This window comes from Hydra vulgaris, chromosome 04 (genome assembly GCF_038396675.1).
Source record: "Hydra vulgaris chromosome 04, alternate assembly HydraT2T_AEP".
Classification (NCBI taxonomy): domain Eukaryota; kingdom Metazoa; phylum Cnidaria; class Hydrozoa; order Anthoathecata; family Hydridae; genus Hydra; species Hydra vulgaris.
Genome location: NC_088923.1, coordinates 38207847 through 38227831, shown reverse-complemented (window position 1 = coordinate 38227831; position 19985 = coordinate 38207847). Strand labels below are relative to the sequence as shown.

The following is a 19985-nucleotide window of genomic DNA, read 5'->3' as shown; positions in this document are numbered from 1 at the left end:
TAGATCTTTTTATATTTATGAACGATAATGTACTTGATGAGTCATCTACACTTTACTTTCTAGGATTAAATCTTACTTCCAATCTTTCTTGGAAACCATATACCAAATATCTGCTAAGGTTGCATCTCTTTATCATGCTGGCCACTTCCTTACTCAGGATTCTATTCTTTATCTCTATAAATCTCAACTCCGTCCTTGTATCGAATACTTTTGCCATATCTGGAGCAGATCTTGAAATGCCAATGATGCCCTTTCTCTTTAGACAAGATGCAAAAATGCATTATAAATATAATTGGACCTGCTCTTGCAGCCAACCTTTAACAATTGTCACATCGTTGTAATGTTGCTTCTCTTTCTCTTTTCTATAAATACTAAAATGAGCACTGCTCTAAAGTGCTAGCATCTCTTGTGCCATCTACTAAATTTCATTCTCATGTTACTTGTAATTCAATTAAGTCTCATTCTTTTACTGTGACTGTTCCTAAGTGCTCCAAAAATATTATTTGTCTAGTTTTTTCCCTCTAACATCAGTTCTTTGTAATTCGTTTCCTTCATCTTTTTCCTTAATTCATATAATTTGTAATCTTTCAAGTCGTCTGTTAATCATTATCTTGCTTTATAAACTTCATCTTTTCTCTTCCAGTAACTTCTAACTCTAATAGTGGTTGCTTGAAACCTTGTTAGAAGTAATATTTAAAAAAAAAATTAACAAAAAAAAAAAGTGTCCAAGCAGACTAACAATTTTTGCAAATGTAAAAAATTAAATGCAAACTCTTTATAAGATTTTCTATTAGCCTTAATAATAATTTTACTATAATTTTTGTACATAGAAGTCTCAGACTTGAAGCAATATGATCATTATATAAAAAGCAATTATAACAAAATTATTTTTATCATATTTTAGGCTCACTGACTGATTAAATATATATATTTTTACAAAAATACTTAATATTTTTTTGTGTAAGTGTTGAAATAGTTTGAAAAATATACTATGATTTCATAAAGGGTATACTCTAGTTGGAATTTTTTTTTTTTTTCAATTTAATTTAAAAACTTTATTTCAAGTTGATTTTATGTGATAAAAATCAACTTGAAAAAAATAAATTAAATTAGTTTTAACATTAAAACTAATTAAATTTATTTTTACATGATAGTTTTATCATTAAAAGTAATTTATAGCAGTACCCATATATAAATTTCCTAAAAAATTACATTTTTTCAATAAAAAAAATATATAATGAAAACCTACAATTGTTTTAATTAAAATAAAAAAATAAATAAATAATGACTACTGTCAAAATTTAATAACTCATCCAGAGACAAATGAAATTTTATAGACTATACTTAGAGCTTTATTATGAATTCTATTTATTATTTTGTCATCTTTTTTTAAACAAAACATCCAAATTAGAGGATAATAAGAAAAAATAGCCAAAGCAAAAGCATTAAACAGCAAATTAGATTTATCACAGAATAAAAAATTTCTTATGCATGAAAGAGCAAAACATTTACCCTTAGCTTTACTGCATAACTGTTTAATGTGTACCTCAAACTTTAGATCTTTATCAATTGTTATACCAAGTAGTTTTACTTTATCTGAGGCAAAAACCTTTATATTACCTATTTTTAGCAATAATTTCTTTTGTTTTTTTAAGCCAACTAAAAGAAATTGGAACTTATCTGGATTAGCAACCATAGAGTTTAACTGAAACCAATTGATGGTATTGGTTGCTTCTTTTTGCAAACAAAAAATAACTTTCTCAAAGATTTAATCACAAGCATAAATAGTATTATCATCTACAAAATTACAAAGTTCCGTATCTTGGATGAATAAAAATAAATCATTTGTTAAGATATTGAACAAAATGGGTCCAAGGATTGACCCTTGAGGCACTCCAGATAATATATCCATCTAATTTGAGGCAGAAGAACCTACTTTTACCCTCTGTTTACAGCCGCAAACATAAGATAGCAAGAGATTAAGACTTTCTTTCAAAAAACCATAGGCGTTTAATTTAGAAATTAGTGAGTTATGCGTGATATAGTCGTACGCTTTTGAGAGGTCCATTAATATTGATCCAACATCACCTCCATTATTAAAACATTTATGCCACTTAAAAAGTAACAAAAAAAGTGCATGTTGAGTAGCATAACCTATTCGGAAACCACACAAAAGTTTATTGAATCTAGGCTCAATAAATATCAAGGTTTGTTCATTTAAAATAGTTTCAAAAACTTTAGAGAGGGCTGGTAGAACACTAATTGGAGGGTAGTCTTAACTGTTGGGTCATTCTTTTTAAAACACAGTATCACATCAGCCATTTTTAAAAATGAGAGGGTCGGAAATATTTCTTAATAAATGGGAGGGTTGGAAATATTTATAAAATCTAATAAACAGAGGGGGGAGGGGGGTTCTTAACAAACAGGTGGGTTGGAATTTTAAAAAAGCTAAAAACACAAAAACACAAGAAGAAAATTAGACTCAACAACAACAAAATAATCTAAAACTGTACAAGTTTTGATTTTTTCTCAGTTTGGATCTGTTTCTTCATATTGCGGGGCGCCATATTATATTGCTTTTTGATAATGGTGACAAAGAATATTTATCCTTCTCCCTACGAACAAACTTTCTTGACATCTTAAATAGCTTCAGCAAATGAAATTAGCACAGACTAATAGTTTAGAAAGTTAATTCACACTTTATAATAAAAGAAATATCATTTATGAAAAGAATTCTTCTAAACAAATATGCTTGTTCTTTCCTAAAATGAAAAAAAATTTTTTTACAAGTTAAATTTTTTTGATGATAGTTTTTGAAACTTCTTCTGGACTTTTATTTTATTTTTTCTTCATTCTAGGATGCTTCTGAAACTAGTTTTACAAAAAAAAACATTTAAAAAAAAATATTTTTATTTTCTCCTAACATATTTTTAAATTAACTTTTATATTATTATTTTTTAATTTATTTAATAGTTTTTTCCTTTTTAGTTAAATAAATACGTGAAAACATATTAATGCTATAACAAAATCAATTGTTTTAATAAAATAACAATATAAAAATACTATATGTTATTTTATAAAAACGATGGATCATACTTCTACCTTATAAAAAAGATTGATCATACTTCTACCTCATAAAAACAATTGATCATACTTCTACCTTGTAAAAATTCAGTCATTTTTATTCTTCTTAGTGAATGAAATGTCATTGAATATGATAATTTTGACAAGCACTGTAATGACAAGTAGGAGAGCAGTAAATTGTTAAAAAAAACTTTTGTAATTAATTTTTTTTAGCACAAGGTAAATTAAATGTTTTTATCTTTTAATTTAAAAAAGAAACATTTGTAAACTCATAAATGGCTGTCAATGAAATTTTTAAAAAATAACTAAATAAGAAATACCAATTGTTTAACATTTTTTTCCAAAAGTGTTAATATTTTGCCCATATTAACTGACTTACATGAGCGTGGCAGCAAGTACTGGCATATTAGCTTTTATCATTAAATTTAAAATAGTGTTTTAGAATAAGGTTTTTGTTTCCATCTACAATTTTTTTGTCAAGGGAGGATGGGAGGGGAACAGCAAAGTAATTTAGGATTCAAGATTAAAATTTTGCAGGAGAGGAGGGGGGATTTTTTTTGTTGCTATGCTACTGGTGAATGGCTTTTTTTTTTTTACTTCCACTTGAAGACTTTTATCATGCTGAATTAAAAGTCTTTTTTTTAAAGAAATATTCATGATTGCCTTAACACAAGGATTGAGCTGTCAAAATGTGGCAACATCTCATGTTGCCCAAAGGCATGCTGCCCACCTAACTCATACTTTCATCCCTAACATGTTGCACTTTCTGTTAAGCAATGTCCTGCAATTATGATCTGGGGTACAATCATTGCCAACTGTAGGCTGGTTTACACTTTTCACAAGGCGAGACCGCCAAATCTACAATTATTTGGAAGTTTTTATGAACAATGTGAAAACAAAGTTGCTTAAATGACATGAAGAATAGTGAATAGGGTGTTTCTAAAAAAAAACTTTTTTTAAATAAATGTTCTCCAACCCTTAAATCTTTATAATAAACTAATACTGGATTTAAACAATTTTAGCATAAAAAATATTTTTAGGAGTTGCACACCCTGAAAAAAAGGGAGTTCAACAAGATTTTTAGATTATAACTTTTTTTCTTGATTTTTTTTTATAAATTAATCCATATTTTTGAAATTTTTATATAATTTCACTTTATTTAAGACCCAAAATGACAAACTTTTGATCTCTCTATATATATACTTTGTATGTATGTATGTACGTATGCGGTAGTGGTGTAGTAGTAAAGCGCTCGCTTCATAAGCGAGAGGTTCCGAGTTCAATCCCCACCACGTCCCTGGTAGTACCGCGCTCAACTTGTTTCTCTGCGCAGCAGCCTCGCTCGTCAAGGTTCGTGTTTCGGAGTTATAGAGCTGAGATGTATGTATGTATGTAACTAAAATTAACATTTAACAATTTTATCAAAATTGACTATCAATATAAAAACTTTAATAAAAAATCAACACTTAAAAATCAATACCAAGTTAACTTACACAGGCAATTTTTATAATATAAAATATTATTACTATACCAGTAAAAGAGACCAAATAAACCAACGAATGATATGCCCATTTTTGCTTTTGTAAAACAACAAAGTTCGTGCAGCCTATAGTTAAAAAAGAATTTCTTTTCTTTTTTTTTTTCGAAACAACAAAAATAACTACAGTAAAGTTACAATAAAAACACCAAGAACACAAAAGAAAAAGTAAAATCACTAAAGATACAAAAAAAAAAAATATCCAAGAATCATTAAGACACAGTAAACACAGTTAAAACAAAAAAATAGTTTTACCATACACAACAGTTAAAAAAATTACCTGCAGCCCTAAATAAGTCAACAAAATTGATGGTATTGTGCCCAGCAACCCTTCAGGGTCATATGTAATGCAGTTATACAAGCGCTACAAAAAATAAAATCTATAATCAAACTAAAATAAAATAAAAACTATGAAAACATTATTTGTAACATATTTACTTAAGTAACATTTATTAAGTAAAATATTTATATTAAGTAGTCTCTATAATACAGAATATTTAAAAACGTATTTAATAATGCGTTATATATAGTACGAAAGAATGCAGATATTATTTTTTTTTTAAAGATGTTTTATTTCCTGATTTTTTATCTTGATTTTATATATAGGCTGTTATACCTTACAGTTTGAAAATAGGAGAACATGTTTTTTTTTTATATCACTATAAACTTAAATGCATTAAAAAAAAAAAAATTTAAAACAGGGTGCTTATTCACAATACTTTTGTAAGTCAAAAATTTGCATAAACTTTGCATAAATTTTACTTAAATTTAAAGATAATCAAAGTTATATTCGCAATGTTATATTCACAAACCTTACCCAACTTCTTGTGCATAAAAAACTAACATATTTTTACTCAAGTTTTTACTTACACAAAGACCCTAGTCTTTGTGTAAGTAAAAACTTGAGTAAAAACATGTTTGAGTAAAGGTAGTCACAAACAAAACAAAAAAATTTTTTCAACTCTCAAAAAAATTAAGGAAGAAAAAATCTCAGCAAACTTTAGGCTATTTTTGCTATTCACTGATTTACATTTGGCATAACTTCAAATCATTTAAATAATAAAAAAGCATTTGTATTATTGTGATTATTTTCATTTTTATTCTGTTCACATAATTCAATTGTTTTGTTCATTATTGACATACTACAAAATTAAATGATATAAGGGTTATAATTTTGTAACTGAGGTAAAATAATTTAACATATTAATTTTGTATATATTACAAATATTAATAATAATAATAATAATAATAATAATAATAATAATAACAATAATAATAAATATATATATACACACACACACATATATACATACATACATACATACATACATACATACATATACAACAATCGGAATTAGGAAAAATGATGTCAGCAATAATTTGCTGACCTCATTTATATATGTATATATGTATATATATATATATATATATATATATATATATATATATATATATATATATATATATATATATATATATATATATATATATATATATATATATATATATTTGTAGGCTTATATATTTTAAATTCCATAGCTAAAATAGTTTATCTTAATCAATTTGGCCTGTACCGCGATGATGGCTTAATAATAATTCAAAAAAAATCAGGGCCTCAACTTGACAAAGTCAGAAAAAATATAGAAATTTTTAAAAACATTGGCTTCCAAATTGAAATAAACATTAATTTAAAAATTGTAAATTTCCTTGATGTCACATTTAACCTCTCGGAGAATTTTTATAGGCCTTTTAAAAAACCTAATGAAGAATTATCATATATTAATATAAATTCGAATCATCCCCATCAAATCTTAAAACAAATTCCTATTTCAATTAACAATAGACTAAATTAAAACTCTTCTAATAAAAATATTTTTAACTCTTCCTAACGCGTGTATGAAGATGCTCTTAAAAAAAGCGGATTTAAAAATTTCGAGCTAAAATTTGAAACAAAAATTGCAAAAAAGCGAAACAGAAATAGAAATATAATTTGGTTCAACCCTCCGTAGAACAAAAATGTTTCAACAAACATAAAAAAGTAAAAGTGTTTTTAAAATTAGTTGACTAACATTTTCCTCCCTCTAATAAATTGCACAAAATTTTTAACAGAAACACTATTATAGGTAAGCTATAGCTGTACAAAAAGTATTGAAAGAATTATAAAAGGCCATAATTTTGCAATGATTAATAGAAATGAATTTCTCAAAGAAAAAAATACTAAAACTGTAACGTCAAGCAAAAACTTGACTGCCCTAGGAATGGCAAATGCTTATCAAAAAATATTATTTACAAATGCATTGTTTCCTCGCAAAACAACCCTGATAAACAATATATTGGCTTAACCGAGAGCAAATGGAAAAAACATTATGCCAACCACAAACAATCTTTTAAACATAAAAAATACTCAAAAGAGACTATGCTGTCTAAATATATTTGGCAACTAAAAGAAAAAAATATTAATTTTAAATTAAACTGGTCTATCTTAAAAACTGTGCCTGCCTATAATAACATTTCCAAAAAATGTATACTATGTTTACAAGAAAAATTTGAAATTATTACTCATTTAGATCAAGAAAATTTATTGAATAATAAATCTGAATAACTAAATGCAGACATGAAAATAAGTTCCTTTTAAAAAATTATAAAAACAAATGACCAGTCCAAAATTTATCCTAATTCTAAAAAATTCTTTTCATGATTTTTTAATTATCTAATGTAGTTGATGCAACTTCCTGGTTGTAAAATACTACAGTTATTACATAATTAATTATAACCATTCCCAACTTCCTGTGAAATAATTTTTCTATAATTTGAAATTTTTTTATGTTTAGACACATACATACACACACATTACATTATACACATAATTACATTAAAGCCTCCCCCCTCCTTTTAAAAATATTTTATTTAAAAAGCAGAAGTAATCAACTCTAAAGATTTATTTTTATAATAATGTCAGCATACTCCACAAATGTGTGAAAACTTACAGAAGTTAAGACAATTATGACTTCCTGTAATTTAATTTTTGGTATAAAATTAAATTACAGGAATACAGTGTAAAATGAAAAATTTTTGTTAAGTGATTTTCTACTAATTTATATATATATATATATATATATATATATATATATATATATATATATATATATATATATATATATATATATATATATATATATATATATATATATATATATATATATATATATATATTATGTGATGTGACATCTTGTCTAGTAGGGGTAAGTTTAGCAGGTTTGAAAATAAACAAATAAAACTGAACTATCGAACACAAAGAAACAACTTTAATAATAAAAGGATTTAGCGATACATTATTTATATACTTTTAAAGTTAGTAATTTTTAAATTGAACTTCAAATTTGAAGATATAAGTATAAAACAATATCTTTATATTTTACTATTAACAATTGTTTTACTGATAATTTATTTAAGTTCCATATCAGGCCTTTTTTTAAATAAAAATGGCTTACCACATTAGCTTGTGTGCATTTGATGTCATTAAATTATCTTTACTTTTTTTTTTTCATTTTCAAACATTAACTTTTTTAAACTACCACAATAAAATAAATTATCGTGACACTAAATTATAAAAAAATTTCTGTTTTTACTTTTTTGATATTGCACAATCTTCTAATTAAATCAAGCTGATGTAACAATTATAAAATATTATTTTTCTAAACTATTGTCTTTTGCAAAATAAAACTTATAAATATTAACAAAGACATTGCAAAAGCTATATTTCTTCAAGCGTAAATACTTGTAATAACTAATTAAATAAAAAACTTTTTATATAGATATAACTATGTTATTAATTTATCAATACAATATATCAAGGTAGTTTAAAAAATCTTGATAACAAGGGTATCTAAAAATATTGTTTTAAAAATTAATAATAGAGTTACATCCATAGAAAAAAGTTTTTTAATTTTTTAAAGAAAAATTAATTATAAAAAAATAAACTCTTTATAAGATGTCATTTAAAGTTTGTGATAATGTTTTTGGATGATTTCGAAATTAATCATTATAACAAAACAAAGAAAAACAAAACAATTAAAATATCAAGTGGCGCTAATATAAAATAAAATTTTATGTGTACTATTTTTTTAGCTCATATTTATATAGTTTTTTTTAATTTAGTAATTATTTTTGTTATTGTTTGTTATGAGAAATTTTCTAAATAAATATTCTTGCGCTTGGAAGATGATAAATAAAAGAATTTTTTTTTTTTTTTTTCAATGATTTTTTTTTTATGTGTCATATATATTTTTTCTTTTGCTGAACATTTTTTTTTAATGGAAAAGTTACATGAATAAAAATAAAAATTTCTTTGTTTTTACTTACGTAAGTAGGGTACCGTTGCAGTTCTAAAAATAGATTTAATAAACTTTTTGCAAAGATTTCTGGGATTGAACTGCGGACAAACAATACAAAATGCAAAGAATACCAATTCAGAAGTAAATGTGTATAAAAAAGTGCAATAAAACAATGTTATTAGGATTTATTTTCATCAGATTTTTGCTACCGTGAACATTTGCCAGCTTAGTGTAATTTAAAAAAATTAGGAATAACTAAATATTCAATGACAAACTTGGAAAAAATGATAAAAGAAAAATAAAATTTACGAAATTATATAGGTAAACAAAAAGTGTACATCTTGTAAACTTTCTTGTCGTAAAAAATGAAAATAACATTAACATATTAGTTCTGATATAAATACAGAATGCAGTATTGTTGATTTTAACACTGGAAATGATTTTATTGTTGATTTTCTGTATTATTCATAGTCCTTTATTATATAAACATGAAAAATATGATTTAATTGCTTTGATGAATCTCAATTTTCTACTTTTATGACTTTGTTGGACAAGCAAATTATCAACTTTCATATTTCAGCTCAAGGAGTATGAGGGTTGAAACAAAGTCTTCATAGTTATCTGCAAAAAAAGCATAAGCATGTATCAGATTTTATATCAGTGTAGCATTAGTGATGTGGATATATTTCAGAAGTTTAGAATTATGGAGTATATTAATTTTCAAGATTCTTTTATTGTCTATAAAATTAGAATTTATAATTCAAGACTTGCTCTTACAAGCAACTATTGCTCTTACAAGCAATTATTTATATTGCACTATTTTTAAGTATGTGAAAAGTTTTCAAAAGAAGAGGTCCAGCAATCAAAAAGAATTGTAAAAAGCACGAGTTCATATTTGTATATATTCAATGAACATATGTATTTTGATTTAAATAAAAATAAAGGATTCAATCAAAAGTTCAAATTACTTGATGAAATAATGCTTTATTTATTGGCACTAGCATCTTAATTAGTTTATGTTACTTCATAATTGGTAAACTTTTAACAATGTTTGTGCGCTTAAATGTCTTTGTAAAATTTAAGTTTCGTTTTTACAAATTTAGTATTTATTTTGTTATTTTTTTTGCTAGTTGCAATTTTTTTCACTTTTTTTGTTTTCTATGTGTATATAAAGATTTCTTAGTGAAATCTTTATACAAGTACTAATACAAAAACAAGTATATTTAAAAAGATTAAAAATCATTTTGAACAAATTTTTCAGAGTTGAAATTTACGCTTTCTTTAAAATTATGGATTTTTTTATGATTACTCTGAGTTTTTATATTTATCTACTGATAAAAATAAAAACTTGATATTATCAGGCTTTAATATGTCAAATTTGAAATAACTGATCAAATTGAAAACATTCATTGTAATCAACTCTCTAAAATTCACAAACACTAAATAAGAAGAGTTTATCTTAAATGGTTTGATGGGTACGTAAATGGTGCGCCATTTTACTCTTAAAAACAAGGCCTGCATACCATACATATTAATTTATCTGTTGATTGCTCAAAAGGGCATCCATAAAGTACATACACAATAAAACCACTGATTTAGGACCTCCTTCCCCCTTGTAGGGGGAAAAGAGATCCTAAATCCTTCCTCCACTTTCAAATACCCCCTCTCCCCCTCTTTGCGTATGTACAGATTATTTATGACAAAACCAGTCTTCTCCCCAATCCATAAAATTTTAAGAACATTTTTAAGAACAAAAATTTTTTTAGTTAATTTAACATACCTATGTTATATAACATAAAATAGTTATTTTTTAAATTTGTAAAAAAGAAATCAAGTTTAAGGATAGATAGATAACAAGAGATCAAATATATTCATTGTGTTTAACACTTCCCCCTTGTATACATGCGTACACTTTTGGGTAGTCCCCTCCCCAAACTTGCATAAGTACTGGAAGACCCTCAACTTTCCTTTTACATTTGCACCACTTAACTAATTGGGTCAGGTTGAACAGCTTAGTAAACATCAGATAATATCATCTCAAACAAATTGAAAAATAAACTTTTTTCTTAACCTATTTTTAGCAGGTTAAATTGTCTTTCCAATAGTGAAAAAAATTATGTAAACCCGGCACACTATTTACAAAATCTAAACAGTGCATCAAATGATATGTATGATTGAAAAGCCTATTTCACATTCTGCATTGCTTACAGGTATGAGCTGTTTTATTTTTATTTTATTATCTTTTTCCTTTTTGGAAAACACACATAGTTTATTTTTAAACTTACATCAAATTAAATACACAATAAAACTTCAATGACTTATTCTAAAAATATTTTTTAAGTGAGTTACATAGATAAAGTAAAAAAACCCAGGTTTTTCCTATTTTTTCAACAAACTTTTCAAGTTTTTGTCTATTGCGCCAAAACTCTCTCATATTAGTAGTTTTTTTTTTGTTTTTTTTTTTGTTGTTGTTATTTCACCTCCCCAAGGCCCAAAAGGCCACTACAGATGAGGAGGCTACTTAATTGTGGTTATAACTCTCTCTCAACTCTATAACTCCGAAACACGAACCTTGACGAACAAGGCCGCTGCGCGGAGAAACAAGTTGAGCGTGGTACTACCAGAGACATGGTGGGGATCGAACTCGGAACCTCTCGCTTATGAAGCAAGCGCTCTACCACTAAACCACTACCGCATTTTGTACCCATACTTTGTACCCATATTTTGTACTGCAGTTTGTAGCCATAATAATTTTCTCATTAAATAAAATTAGTAGTTCTCTGGATACTTTTGTCCTAAAAATTATTTTGCTTGAGTCTAAAGGTGAACAACTTAACATTAGATTTGTGAGTCCAGTATATCAAATAAAACCACTGAGATCGTATTCATGTAGAAAATACAACTTTATCTGCAGGAGTGTCTTCAATATAAGCATCATCATTTCCTTGAATATATTCAATATTTGCAAAGTGTACTCAACTTAATGAGATAAAGCAAAATGTGTTTTCTAATTAATTAAATTTTCATTTTTCTCCACATTTAAATTTTATTGTATTTATGCTTATTATTTTTATATATTATTATTGTTTATTAATAATATATCCTTTTTTTTATGTTTATCATATACTATTTACAACCAATTTTGTTGTTGCTTATTAGATACTATTTACAATCACACAGTAAAGCAATAGCATAGTATTATAAAACATATATATACATATATATATTAGGGTGATGCAAAATTTTTAGGTTCAAAACTTTAGTTGTCCTCAAGTTTGCCCTTGTTCTATATGACAATAGTAATTATTTTCCAAAATTTGAATCAAATCGGATGATATTTAGGGGTTGCCATGTTTTGTCACATTTTGGAATGAGGTTAAAAAAGTAAAAAAAATTTATTTTTTCTATTATTTATTATCAATTACTTATTATTATGTGGTTGATTGTGGATGTTTAATGTTAAACAAACAATAATATAGTACTGTACTACTATGTAATTACACTAGGCAATAATAGATCAATCATTTTCATCATTCAACAGTCATCTTCATTAGGGTAGACTTTGATGCAACTGGAAATTCCTTCTGGTGAAGATCAACCAATCGAAGAAGAAACTGCTTTTGGTTTTCATTTTTTGTAACGCTTTCGTTGAAGGATGTTATAAGTGCTATGCCTTGTTCCTCACAATCGTTGACTACCTTCATTTGACGAACCTTGTGCTTCATTTCAAGATATGTTGAATCCATTTCCCACTCTCAAGATTCTTTCATTAAAGATGATTCAGCTTTTTCTTTGCCATTCTTCAAAATTAGATTGAAAAGTTCTGCAGTGCATTGTGTAACGAAGGAAGACAATGTACTGTGACAATTGAATGTGGCAGCATCAAGTCTTTTGAGAGATTTCTGTTTTGGCTATTGCTTCAGGTTGTTTGCCATGTCTCTCTTGGTGTTGTTGTCGATATGGGAATCAAAGAAAGCCAATCCTATTAGATGTTCAGAAAAATACCACAGATGGCGATGAAAAGCTTTCGCTGCATTAATTGCAATGGTACGATTTGGATATTCTTGAATTCGTTGAAGAAGCTTGGCATCATTTAATGGTGCTCGTTCAGCTAACGGAGCTTCATTCCAAAACTGTCTGTTATAAATGCCACAAAAAGACTTATGTCTGTTATTCCTTTCTTATCCTTTGCAGTAAAAATAAATTGATCCTGAAACAAATATATCTTTATACAATATATAGCTTTTGCCATCCAACGTGCATTATGTGTTGCACCTGGTGCCCGAAACTTTACATTCAACTTCGATGTTGCAGTTGATCCTCCAAGAAAAATAAGGCACAAATTCAAGAGTTCTAAGTAATCATCCCTGGGTTGTTGACCTTTAATTGCCTTACCATAATACACTACCATTTCTTCACGGATATGAGAAAAAAATCACAGCTATACAATTCTTCATTCCCTATAGTGAACACCTCCTTGTTGATTGCTGGTCATTGCTTCTGGAAACGGTTAAAAATTCTAACTTCATGTCCTCCACTGCTTCCAAATGCAGTCATAAAAATGGTGGAAAGCATGACTTCAAAGACATGGTGTCTGCATGCTATCTATATAAGATTACGGTCAAGATTCTGCTCTATTATTCTGCAGGCACCAATGTTAAACCCAGTGTTGGATAAAGTAGAGTCAAAAACCAGTCCCTGAACAAGTTCTTCCAATTTCCAATCTTTAAGAGCCTTCATGCAAGCATCAGCCTGTTGCTCATCTATACCTCTATCAGTCTTTAGAACGCCCAGCAATTTTTCCACCCCACCACCAGTCACAAGAATGGCAATTCTATCCACATTTTTTTGACCACCAGTGATATCAGGTAAGAGCTTTCCTTCCCAATGCAGAAGAAGTGGATCATCAGGAGAGAAATCAACCTTGTCAGCTGTAGTCAGCGCTTCACAAACAGATAGCCTTTCTCTGCGGATTTTGCTGTTTGACAATGATTGTGACCAAGAGCCTGAGCAACTGTTCCAACCACGAAGAGTGCACGGCAATCAGAAATATTAACACGATCAAGAGATGATACAACATTATTTTTTAGAACTTTCATCTTCTTTTTTGTTGAACCACCTGTGCTCAGTGTGCTGGAAGCGGAAGGAGTCTGATATTCATCATCATCCGAGGAACTTGAGCTACTTTCACTCACAATGTCAACTGCTGATGAAGAAGAAATGAGTTCTGTTTTTTCCATCAGTTCTGCTTTACTGCTTTGACGCCTCAATTCCATTTTAGTTTCTCGGACTTGTTTCCGTGCCTCCCAAGCTGTTAAATTCCAATCAATTCCTGCCATGTTACAACTTAATGTTTCTTCTTGCTGCTGATGTAAAAATACTTTATCTTCATCGTTTTTCATAACATCTGATGCATTTTTGGTTGATATATCAAAAAGTTCTTTAAGGTCAGCATGGAAAAGTCCTTCTTTCATTTGACAGCTGTCCAATTTTGATCATCGATGTTTTTTCAGCAACAGATATTCTTCATAAAGTTTTTTTAACTTTCTTTGTGCATTGTCAATTCTTTGAGTTGGAATTCTTCCTCTCACCCATATAACAAGAACTGCTTCAATTGTTGTCTGAATAATTTTTTCACTTCTTGTTTCTCTTCTATACGATGGAAGAGCAACCTCCGAAGAACATCCCCTCTTGAAGGAAGTCTGGCAGTCGACAGAGTTTGTGTAGGTTTACCAACAAGCCACACCACAGCAAAAGATCAAGTGGTTGCCATATTAATTTCCATTCAAAATATATTGTTATATATATATATATATATATATATATATATATATATATATATATACATATATATATATATATATATATATAAAAACAAATTTGCAAAATTTGAGAGAATCACACAATTTTACCAATGGTTAATTCATCTTATAAAACATGGCAACCCCTAAAATTGCTTCTTTTAGTCTAATTTTTGGTACACATAATCCTAGGTGATAAAGGAACACAGGCAACCTTGAGGAGAATGCTTTTTGTGAACTTTTTTTTTTCTATTACAACCTGAATGACCCTAATTTATATGTACATATATATATATATATACATATACACATTTAAATATATATATATATATATATGTATATATATATATAAATATATATATATATATATGTATATATATTTATATATATATATATATATATATATATATATATATATATATATATATATATGTGTGTGTGTCTCTATATATATATATATATATAGATATATATATATATATATATATATATATATATACACATACATATATATATTGCTCAAAGTGGGAAAAAAAGGTAGCGAGATGTATTTTAATGTTTTCATCTTACCATATTGTATTAACAAGTCATGCAGTGCAAGTTTTAATCTACTGAAACATACAACATTCTGATGACTGCATTACATTGTGGCTATGCCATAGAGGTGATATATACTGATTTTGTAAAAGTCTTTGACAAAGTGCTGCACAAAAGATTTCAGCCCAAATTAAAAGCCTATGGCAGGCCTTGTTTTAAAATGTTACGCGTAGAGTGATTAGTACGCCTTGAGTGTTTTACATAAGCAGTAAGCGATTTTGGTTAAGCGACTTTTTATCATTTTTTAAATAATAAGATAAAAAAAATCATTAATTTAAAAAAAAAACACATTTACTTTTGAATGACAATCATGTAAAAACATTTGTTAAAAAATTTGAATGACAATTATGTTAAATTTAAGTGCTATTTACTAATGAAAAAAACTCAAATAAAATTAAAAATTTATTTTTATTTTGTTTTTATTTTATTGTAATGATTTTTTTGCTTGAAAAACGCTAATACTTTAAGCTTTAAGCAAAGATCATAGTAATATAATATAATTCTGATAAAAAATATGTGATTTAATTTTAAAACTAATTTAATAAAAATATATAATTTTATTCTGATAAAAAAAATATATAATTTAATTTTGATTTAAAAAAATATATTTAAGTTTATTAAAATTAAAGGTAATACTTGTTTAACTTAACTGTCAAATTTATTTAAAAATATTACAAAATATTGTTCAATATTTCAATTTTATTTTTTCTTAAAAAAAAATTAGCTCTTTTTTATTGCAATTGTTTTTTTCAGTTTTCCTTACTAAACATTTTTTTTTTTTGTAAAAAATTAAATTTTAAATAAACAACTGCATAAAAAATTTGCACAAAACCTAAGTTTTGTGCAGTTTTTTTTACTGCAAGTTAAATCGCAGCGATTATTTTTTTTTAATAAACGATATATACAGTAATATAATTTTAATAAATGATGTTTGGAAAAATAATTTTAGCTTTCACAACAAAATCATTAATAAAATTAAAAACTTTTAATAAATAAAGTAAATAAATTAAAGTAATTTTTTTATTTGTTACTTGCAAATTTTTTTTAAATAAAAAATCATTTGTAGTTGCAAAGCCGCAATTAGAAATTTAACAAATAATCATTTAAAAATTCAAAAATTTAACATATTTTAATTCATTTATGCAAATGTCGAGAAAAGGAAGAAACTTGTTAATATCAAACATTTTTAAAAATGTAATATTAAATTTAATTATTTAATATTAAAAAAAAAGAAAAGAAAAGAAATGGAAAGTCAAGAATTAAGTTGAAGCATCAAGTTTGAAGCAGAAGCTACAAGAACAAACCAGGCACTAGGTCAGATTAAGAAATTCTTCTGAAGCAGGTTTCACACTATGGAAAATGCTCTACCCAACAAACATTAAACAACACCTCAAATTCACCATCAAAGCATGGTTTCTACATTTGTAGGACGACATCAAAGATTTCAAAAGCATTTAGTAATGTGGGACAAAAGTGATCATAGATATCAAACAAAAGTCATATGAGGAAAGGCTTATTATTCTAGGCTTAACAAAACTCAAAGACAGAAAAATTAACAGTGACTCGATTTAGCAATATAAGATTGTGCACAGTGTCAAGAAAATTGAGTCTGTTGTGCCTTAAGTCTACACAGAAACACTCTTTGAGTATAACCTTCCTGGCACCAATTCAAAACTAATTAAATCATTATTGAAGAACTTTGACAGAAGAGATATGTTCTTCACAAACCGCGTTAAAGCATGGGAAAATCGCATATATAATTTATTTTATAATTTAAGAAGAATATAAACTAATATTATAGAGAATATAATTGATATCATATATATATATATATACATATATATATATACATATATATATATATATTTATATATATATATATATGTATATACATATATATATATATATATATATATATATATATATATATATATATATATATATATATATATATATATATATATATATATATATATATATATATATATATATATATATATATATATATATATATATATATATACATATATATACATTAGGGCGACAAAAAAAAATCAAAGTGCTCGAAATTGAACTCTCAACCCTTTATTGTGTTCCTTTTAACTAAAAAAATATACTGTGCAAAATATTATTAGAATATTTTCATATCTAGAGGTTGCTCAATGAGCTTGATATTATCAGATTTAAGGGTCAACGTAAAGTAAAAATGAATATACTTTTTTATTTTTTTTATTACTACAAAATTTTAATTATTTTATTCAAGTTTAGTGTTATTTATATGATTTTAATCAATGTTTGATTCAGGTTGTTCACCTGTTTTTATTAATGCGTTAACAATTGTAGACTTTCGCATATCTGGAATTTGACGTCGATGTTCTTCCACAATTTGTAAAATATATTGCAATTGAGTTTCATCTTTTGTCAAGATTTTTGTGTAATCTGAAACCAGTTTCACTGCTTGTTCAGCTGTGTCATTCACAACTTTCATAGAATTAACAATTTTATGTGCATCCTGGTATTCCATTATTGTACTCCAATTGCCTGGGCAATGTTCCTTCATAAATGCCCAATTTATTCCAAGCAATTCAAATAGATATTTTGATCTATTTGTTACAAAGTCATCTAAGTTCATGCTTACAATTTTATCCATTAATCCTTTACCTTCAACCCTTTTTATCTGGGTTTTATTGGCTGGCTTTTCAAGCTCAATCAATATTTTTTCTTTAGTTTGGTTATCAACATCATTACTGAAAAAAGAGAGACTCACAAGGTCTTTAGTTAAATACCATAAATGTCCTGCAATGGCTTTTATGGCAGATTCAGCTACTTTTTTGTCAAATATTTTGAATTTATTCAATTTCCTAATCAGTGTCAGGTCATTGTGAGGAGCAGATGAAGAAATGGGAGCCCGAAACCAATGTTCCATGTAAATCAATATTGAAAAAATCGAAAATCGTAGAAGATTTTTCTCTTCATTTTTTGTTAAATAAAATTGATGTCGAAACAAGTAGATTTTAATAGAGTACAGTGCTTTTGCCATCCATCATGCTTGGTGCATAGCACCAGGAGAACGAAAAGTTATTCCCTTTTGGTCTGGAGGAGTTTTTCCTAAAAAAATTATTGCTAGTTGCAAAAACTCATTGTAATCGTTGCGAGGTTGTTTTGATCCTTGCATCATAATTACAGCAAGTTCTATAGCTGATGGTACAAGTGAGCCATATACTTTGAGATCTGCATCAGTTAAGAGCCATGATTTAGAATTAAGTTTACTCCACTGATCACGAAATCGTTGAAACAACTTAACCTCTGGACCAGAAAATGTTCCAAAACAAGTTTTGTAAACATGGGATAAAATCACTTCATGAATATGGTGTCGACAGGCTGTGTATAATAAAGACTTTCCAATTAATTTTTCCAGCAAGGTACAAGCACCTGAATGTATACCTGTGTTGCTTGAAGTAGTATCAAAACAGAGCGCCACAATTCTGTCATATGAAATGTTCCAATCTTTTAAAGGTTGTTCTGTTGCATAACTCATTCACCAGTGCCTCTATCCAGTTTTGGGACTGACAACAGTTTTTCTACATCATATCCTATCACTAATATGGGCAGTCGATCCACTTCATTTCTGCTTGTCAAATCGGATAACAATTTTCCATCCCAATGTACAGTTAATGGAATCTGTGGTTTGAACTCTAAAATAATTCTTTTTGCAACTTCTTTACGATTTTCAATACGTGCACATCGAAGAGATTCACATGATGTAGATAAATATTCAATATTGGCACCTAACCCTTGACAAACTGTAGACAAAACCTAGGAACCAGAACGATTGGGAATTTTCAAACGATCAAGAGCTGAACAAAATGCTGGAGTAATCACTTTCTTTTTTTCTGTTTTTTCACTCTTTTTCAGTTTCTTTGCTGATGATGGAATAAAGTCATCTACTTCATTATCTGTACCCTGAGAGGAGTCTGATTCTGTCAAAACTAGGTCTGTGACTGTTGAACACATTCCTTCTTTTTTTCTTTTTAACTCTTTTGTTTTTCTTTCTTCATTTGCTTTTTTTCTGTTTAAAATATGCTGTTCTTGTTTGAATAATTCACAATCAACTGAACTCATATAGCCTTTTCTTTCTTCTCTTTGTAGTGTAAGAAAGTTCTTGTCTTCTTCTATTGTCATTAATTTTAAAGCATCTTCATGAGCAATATCAAATAGTTCTTCAATTTCTTGAGAAAAAAATTCCACATTTCTTTGCTGAGTTTTTGTTTTTCTACCTTTATTCTTTTTCAGCTTTCTGTATTTCTCAACAAGTTTTTCAACATGCGTTATAACATGATAACGTTGTTTTGTTGGAATTCTAGCTCTTTGCCAAAAGTCTAGAACCTGATCTGTCACAAGGCCTGCGCTTTCTTTTACATTGTAGTTATTTTTGAAGAAAAAATAAGATTTTAAAACTTGTCTTTTAGATGGCAACTTGTGCCCTGTGATCACAGATGTAGCTTGACCAATACACCATAGTTCATTTTGACTTCTTGTCTCAATTTACAATAAACCAATTTTGAAAATATCTCTCTAATAATGTGTTTAAAAATGTATTTTGTATTTACAGGATAATGAAATAGTTTTAGC

The 19985-nt window shown here is 27.2% G+C and overlaps 1 protein-coding gene across 1 annotated transcript in view; it reads right to left on the bottom strand.

Annotated features, from left to right (window-relative positions):
* The window catches only part of LOC100199128 (heparan-alpha-glucosaminide N-acetyltransferase), a 61407-nt gene that overhangs the window by 10898 nt on the left and 30524 nt on the right, over positions 1–19985 (bottom strand). The window contains exons 14-15 of the mRNA XM_065796259.1: positions 4902–4985; positions 4616–4690 (exon numbers count right to left, since the gene is read on the bottom strand). Coding sequence (XP_065652331.1) covers positions 4616–4690; positions 4902–4985 — 159 coding nt within the window. The remainder of the gene's footprint in view (positions 1–4615; positions 4691–4901; positions 4986–19985) is intronic.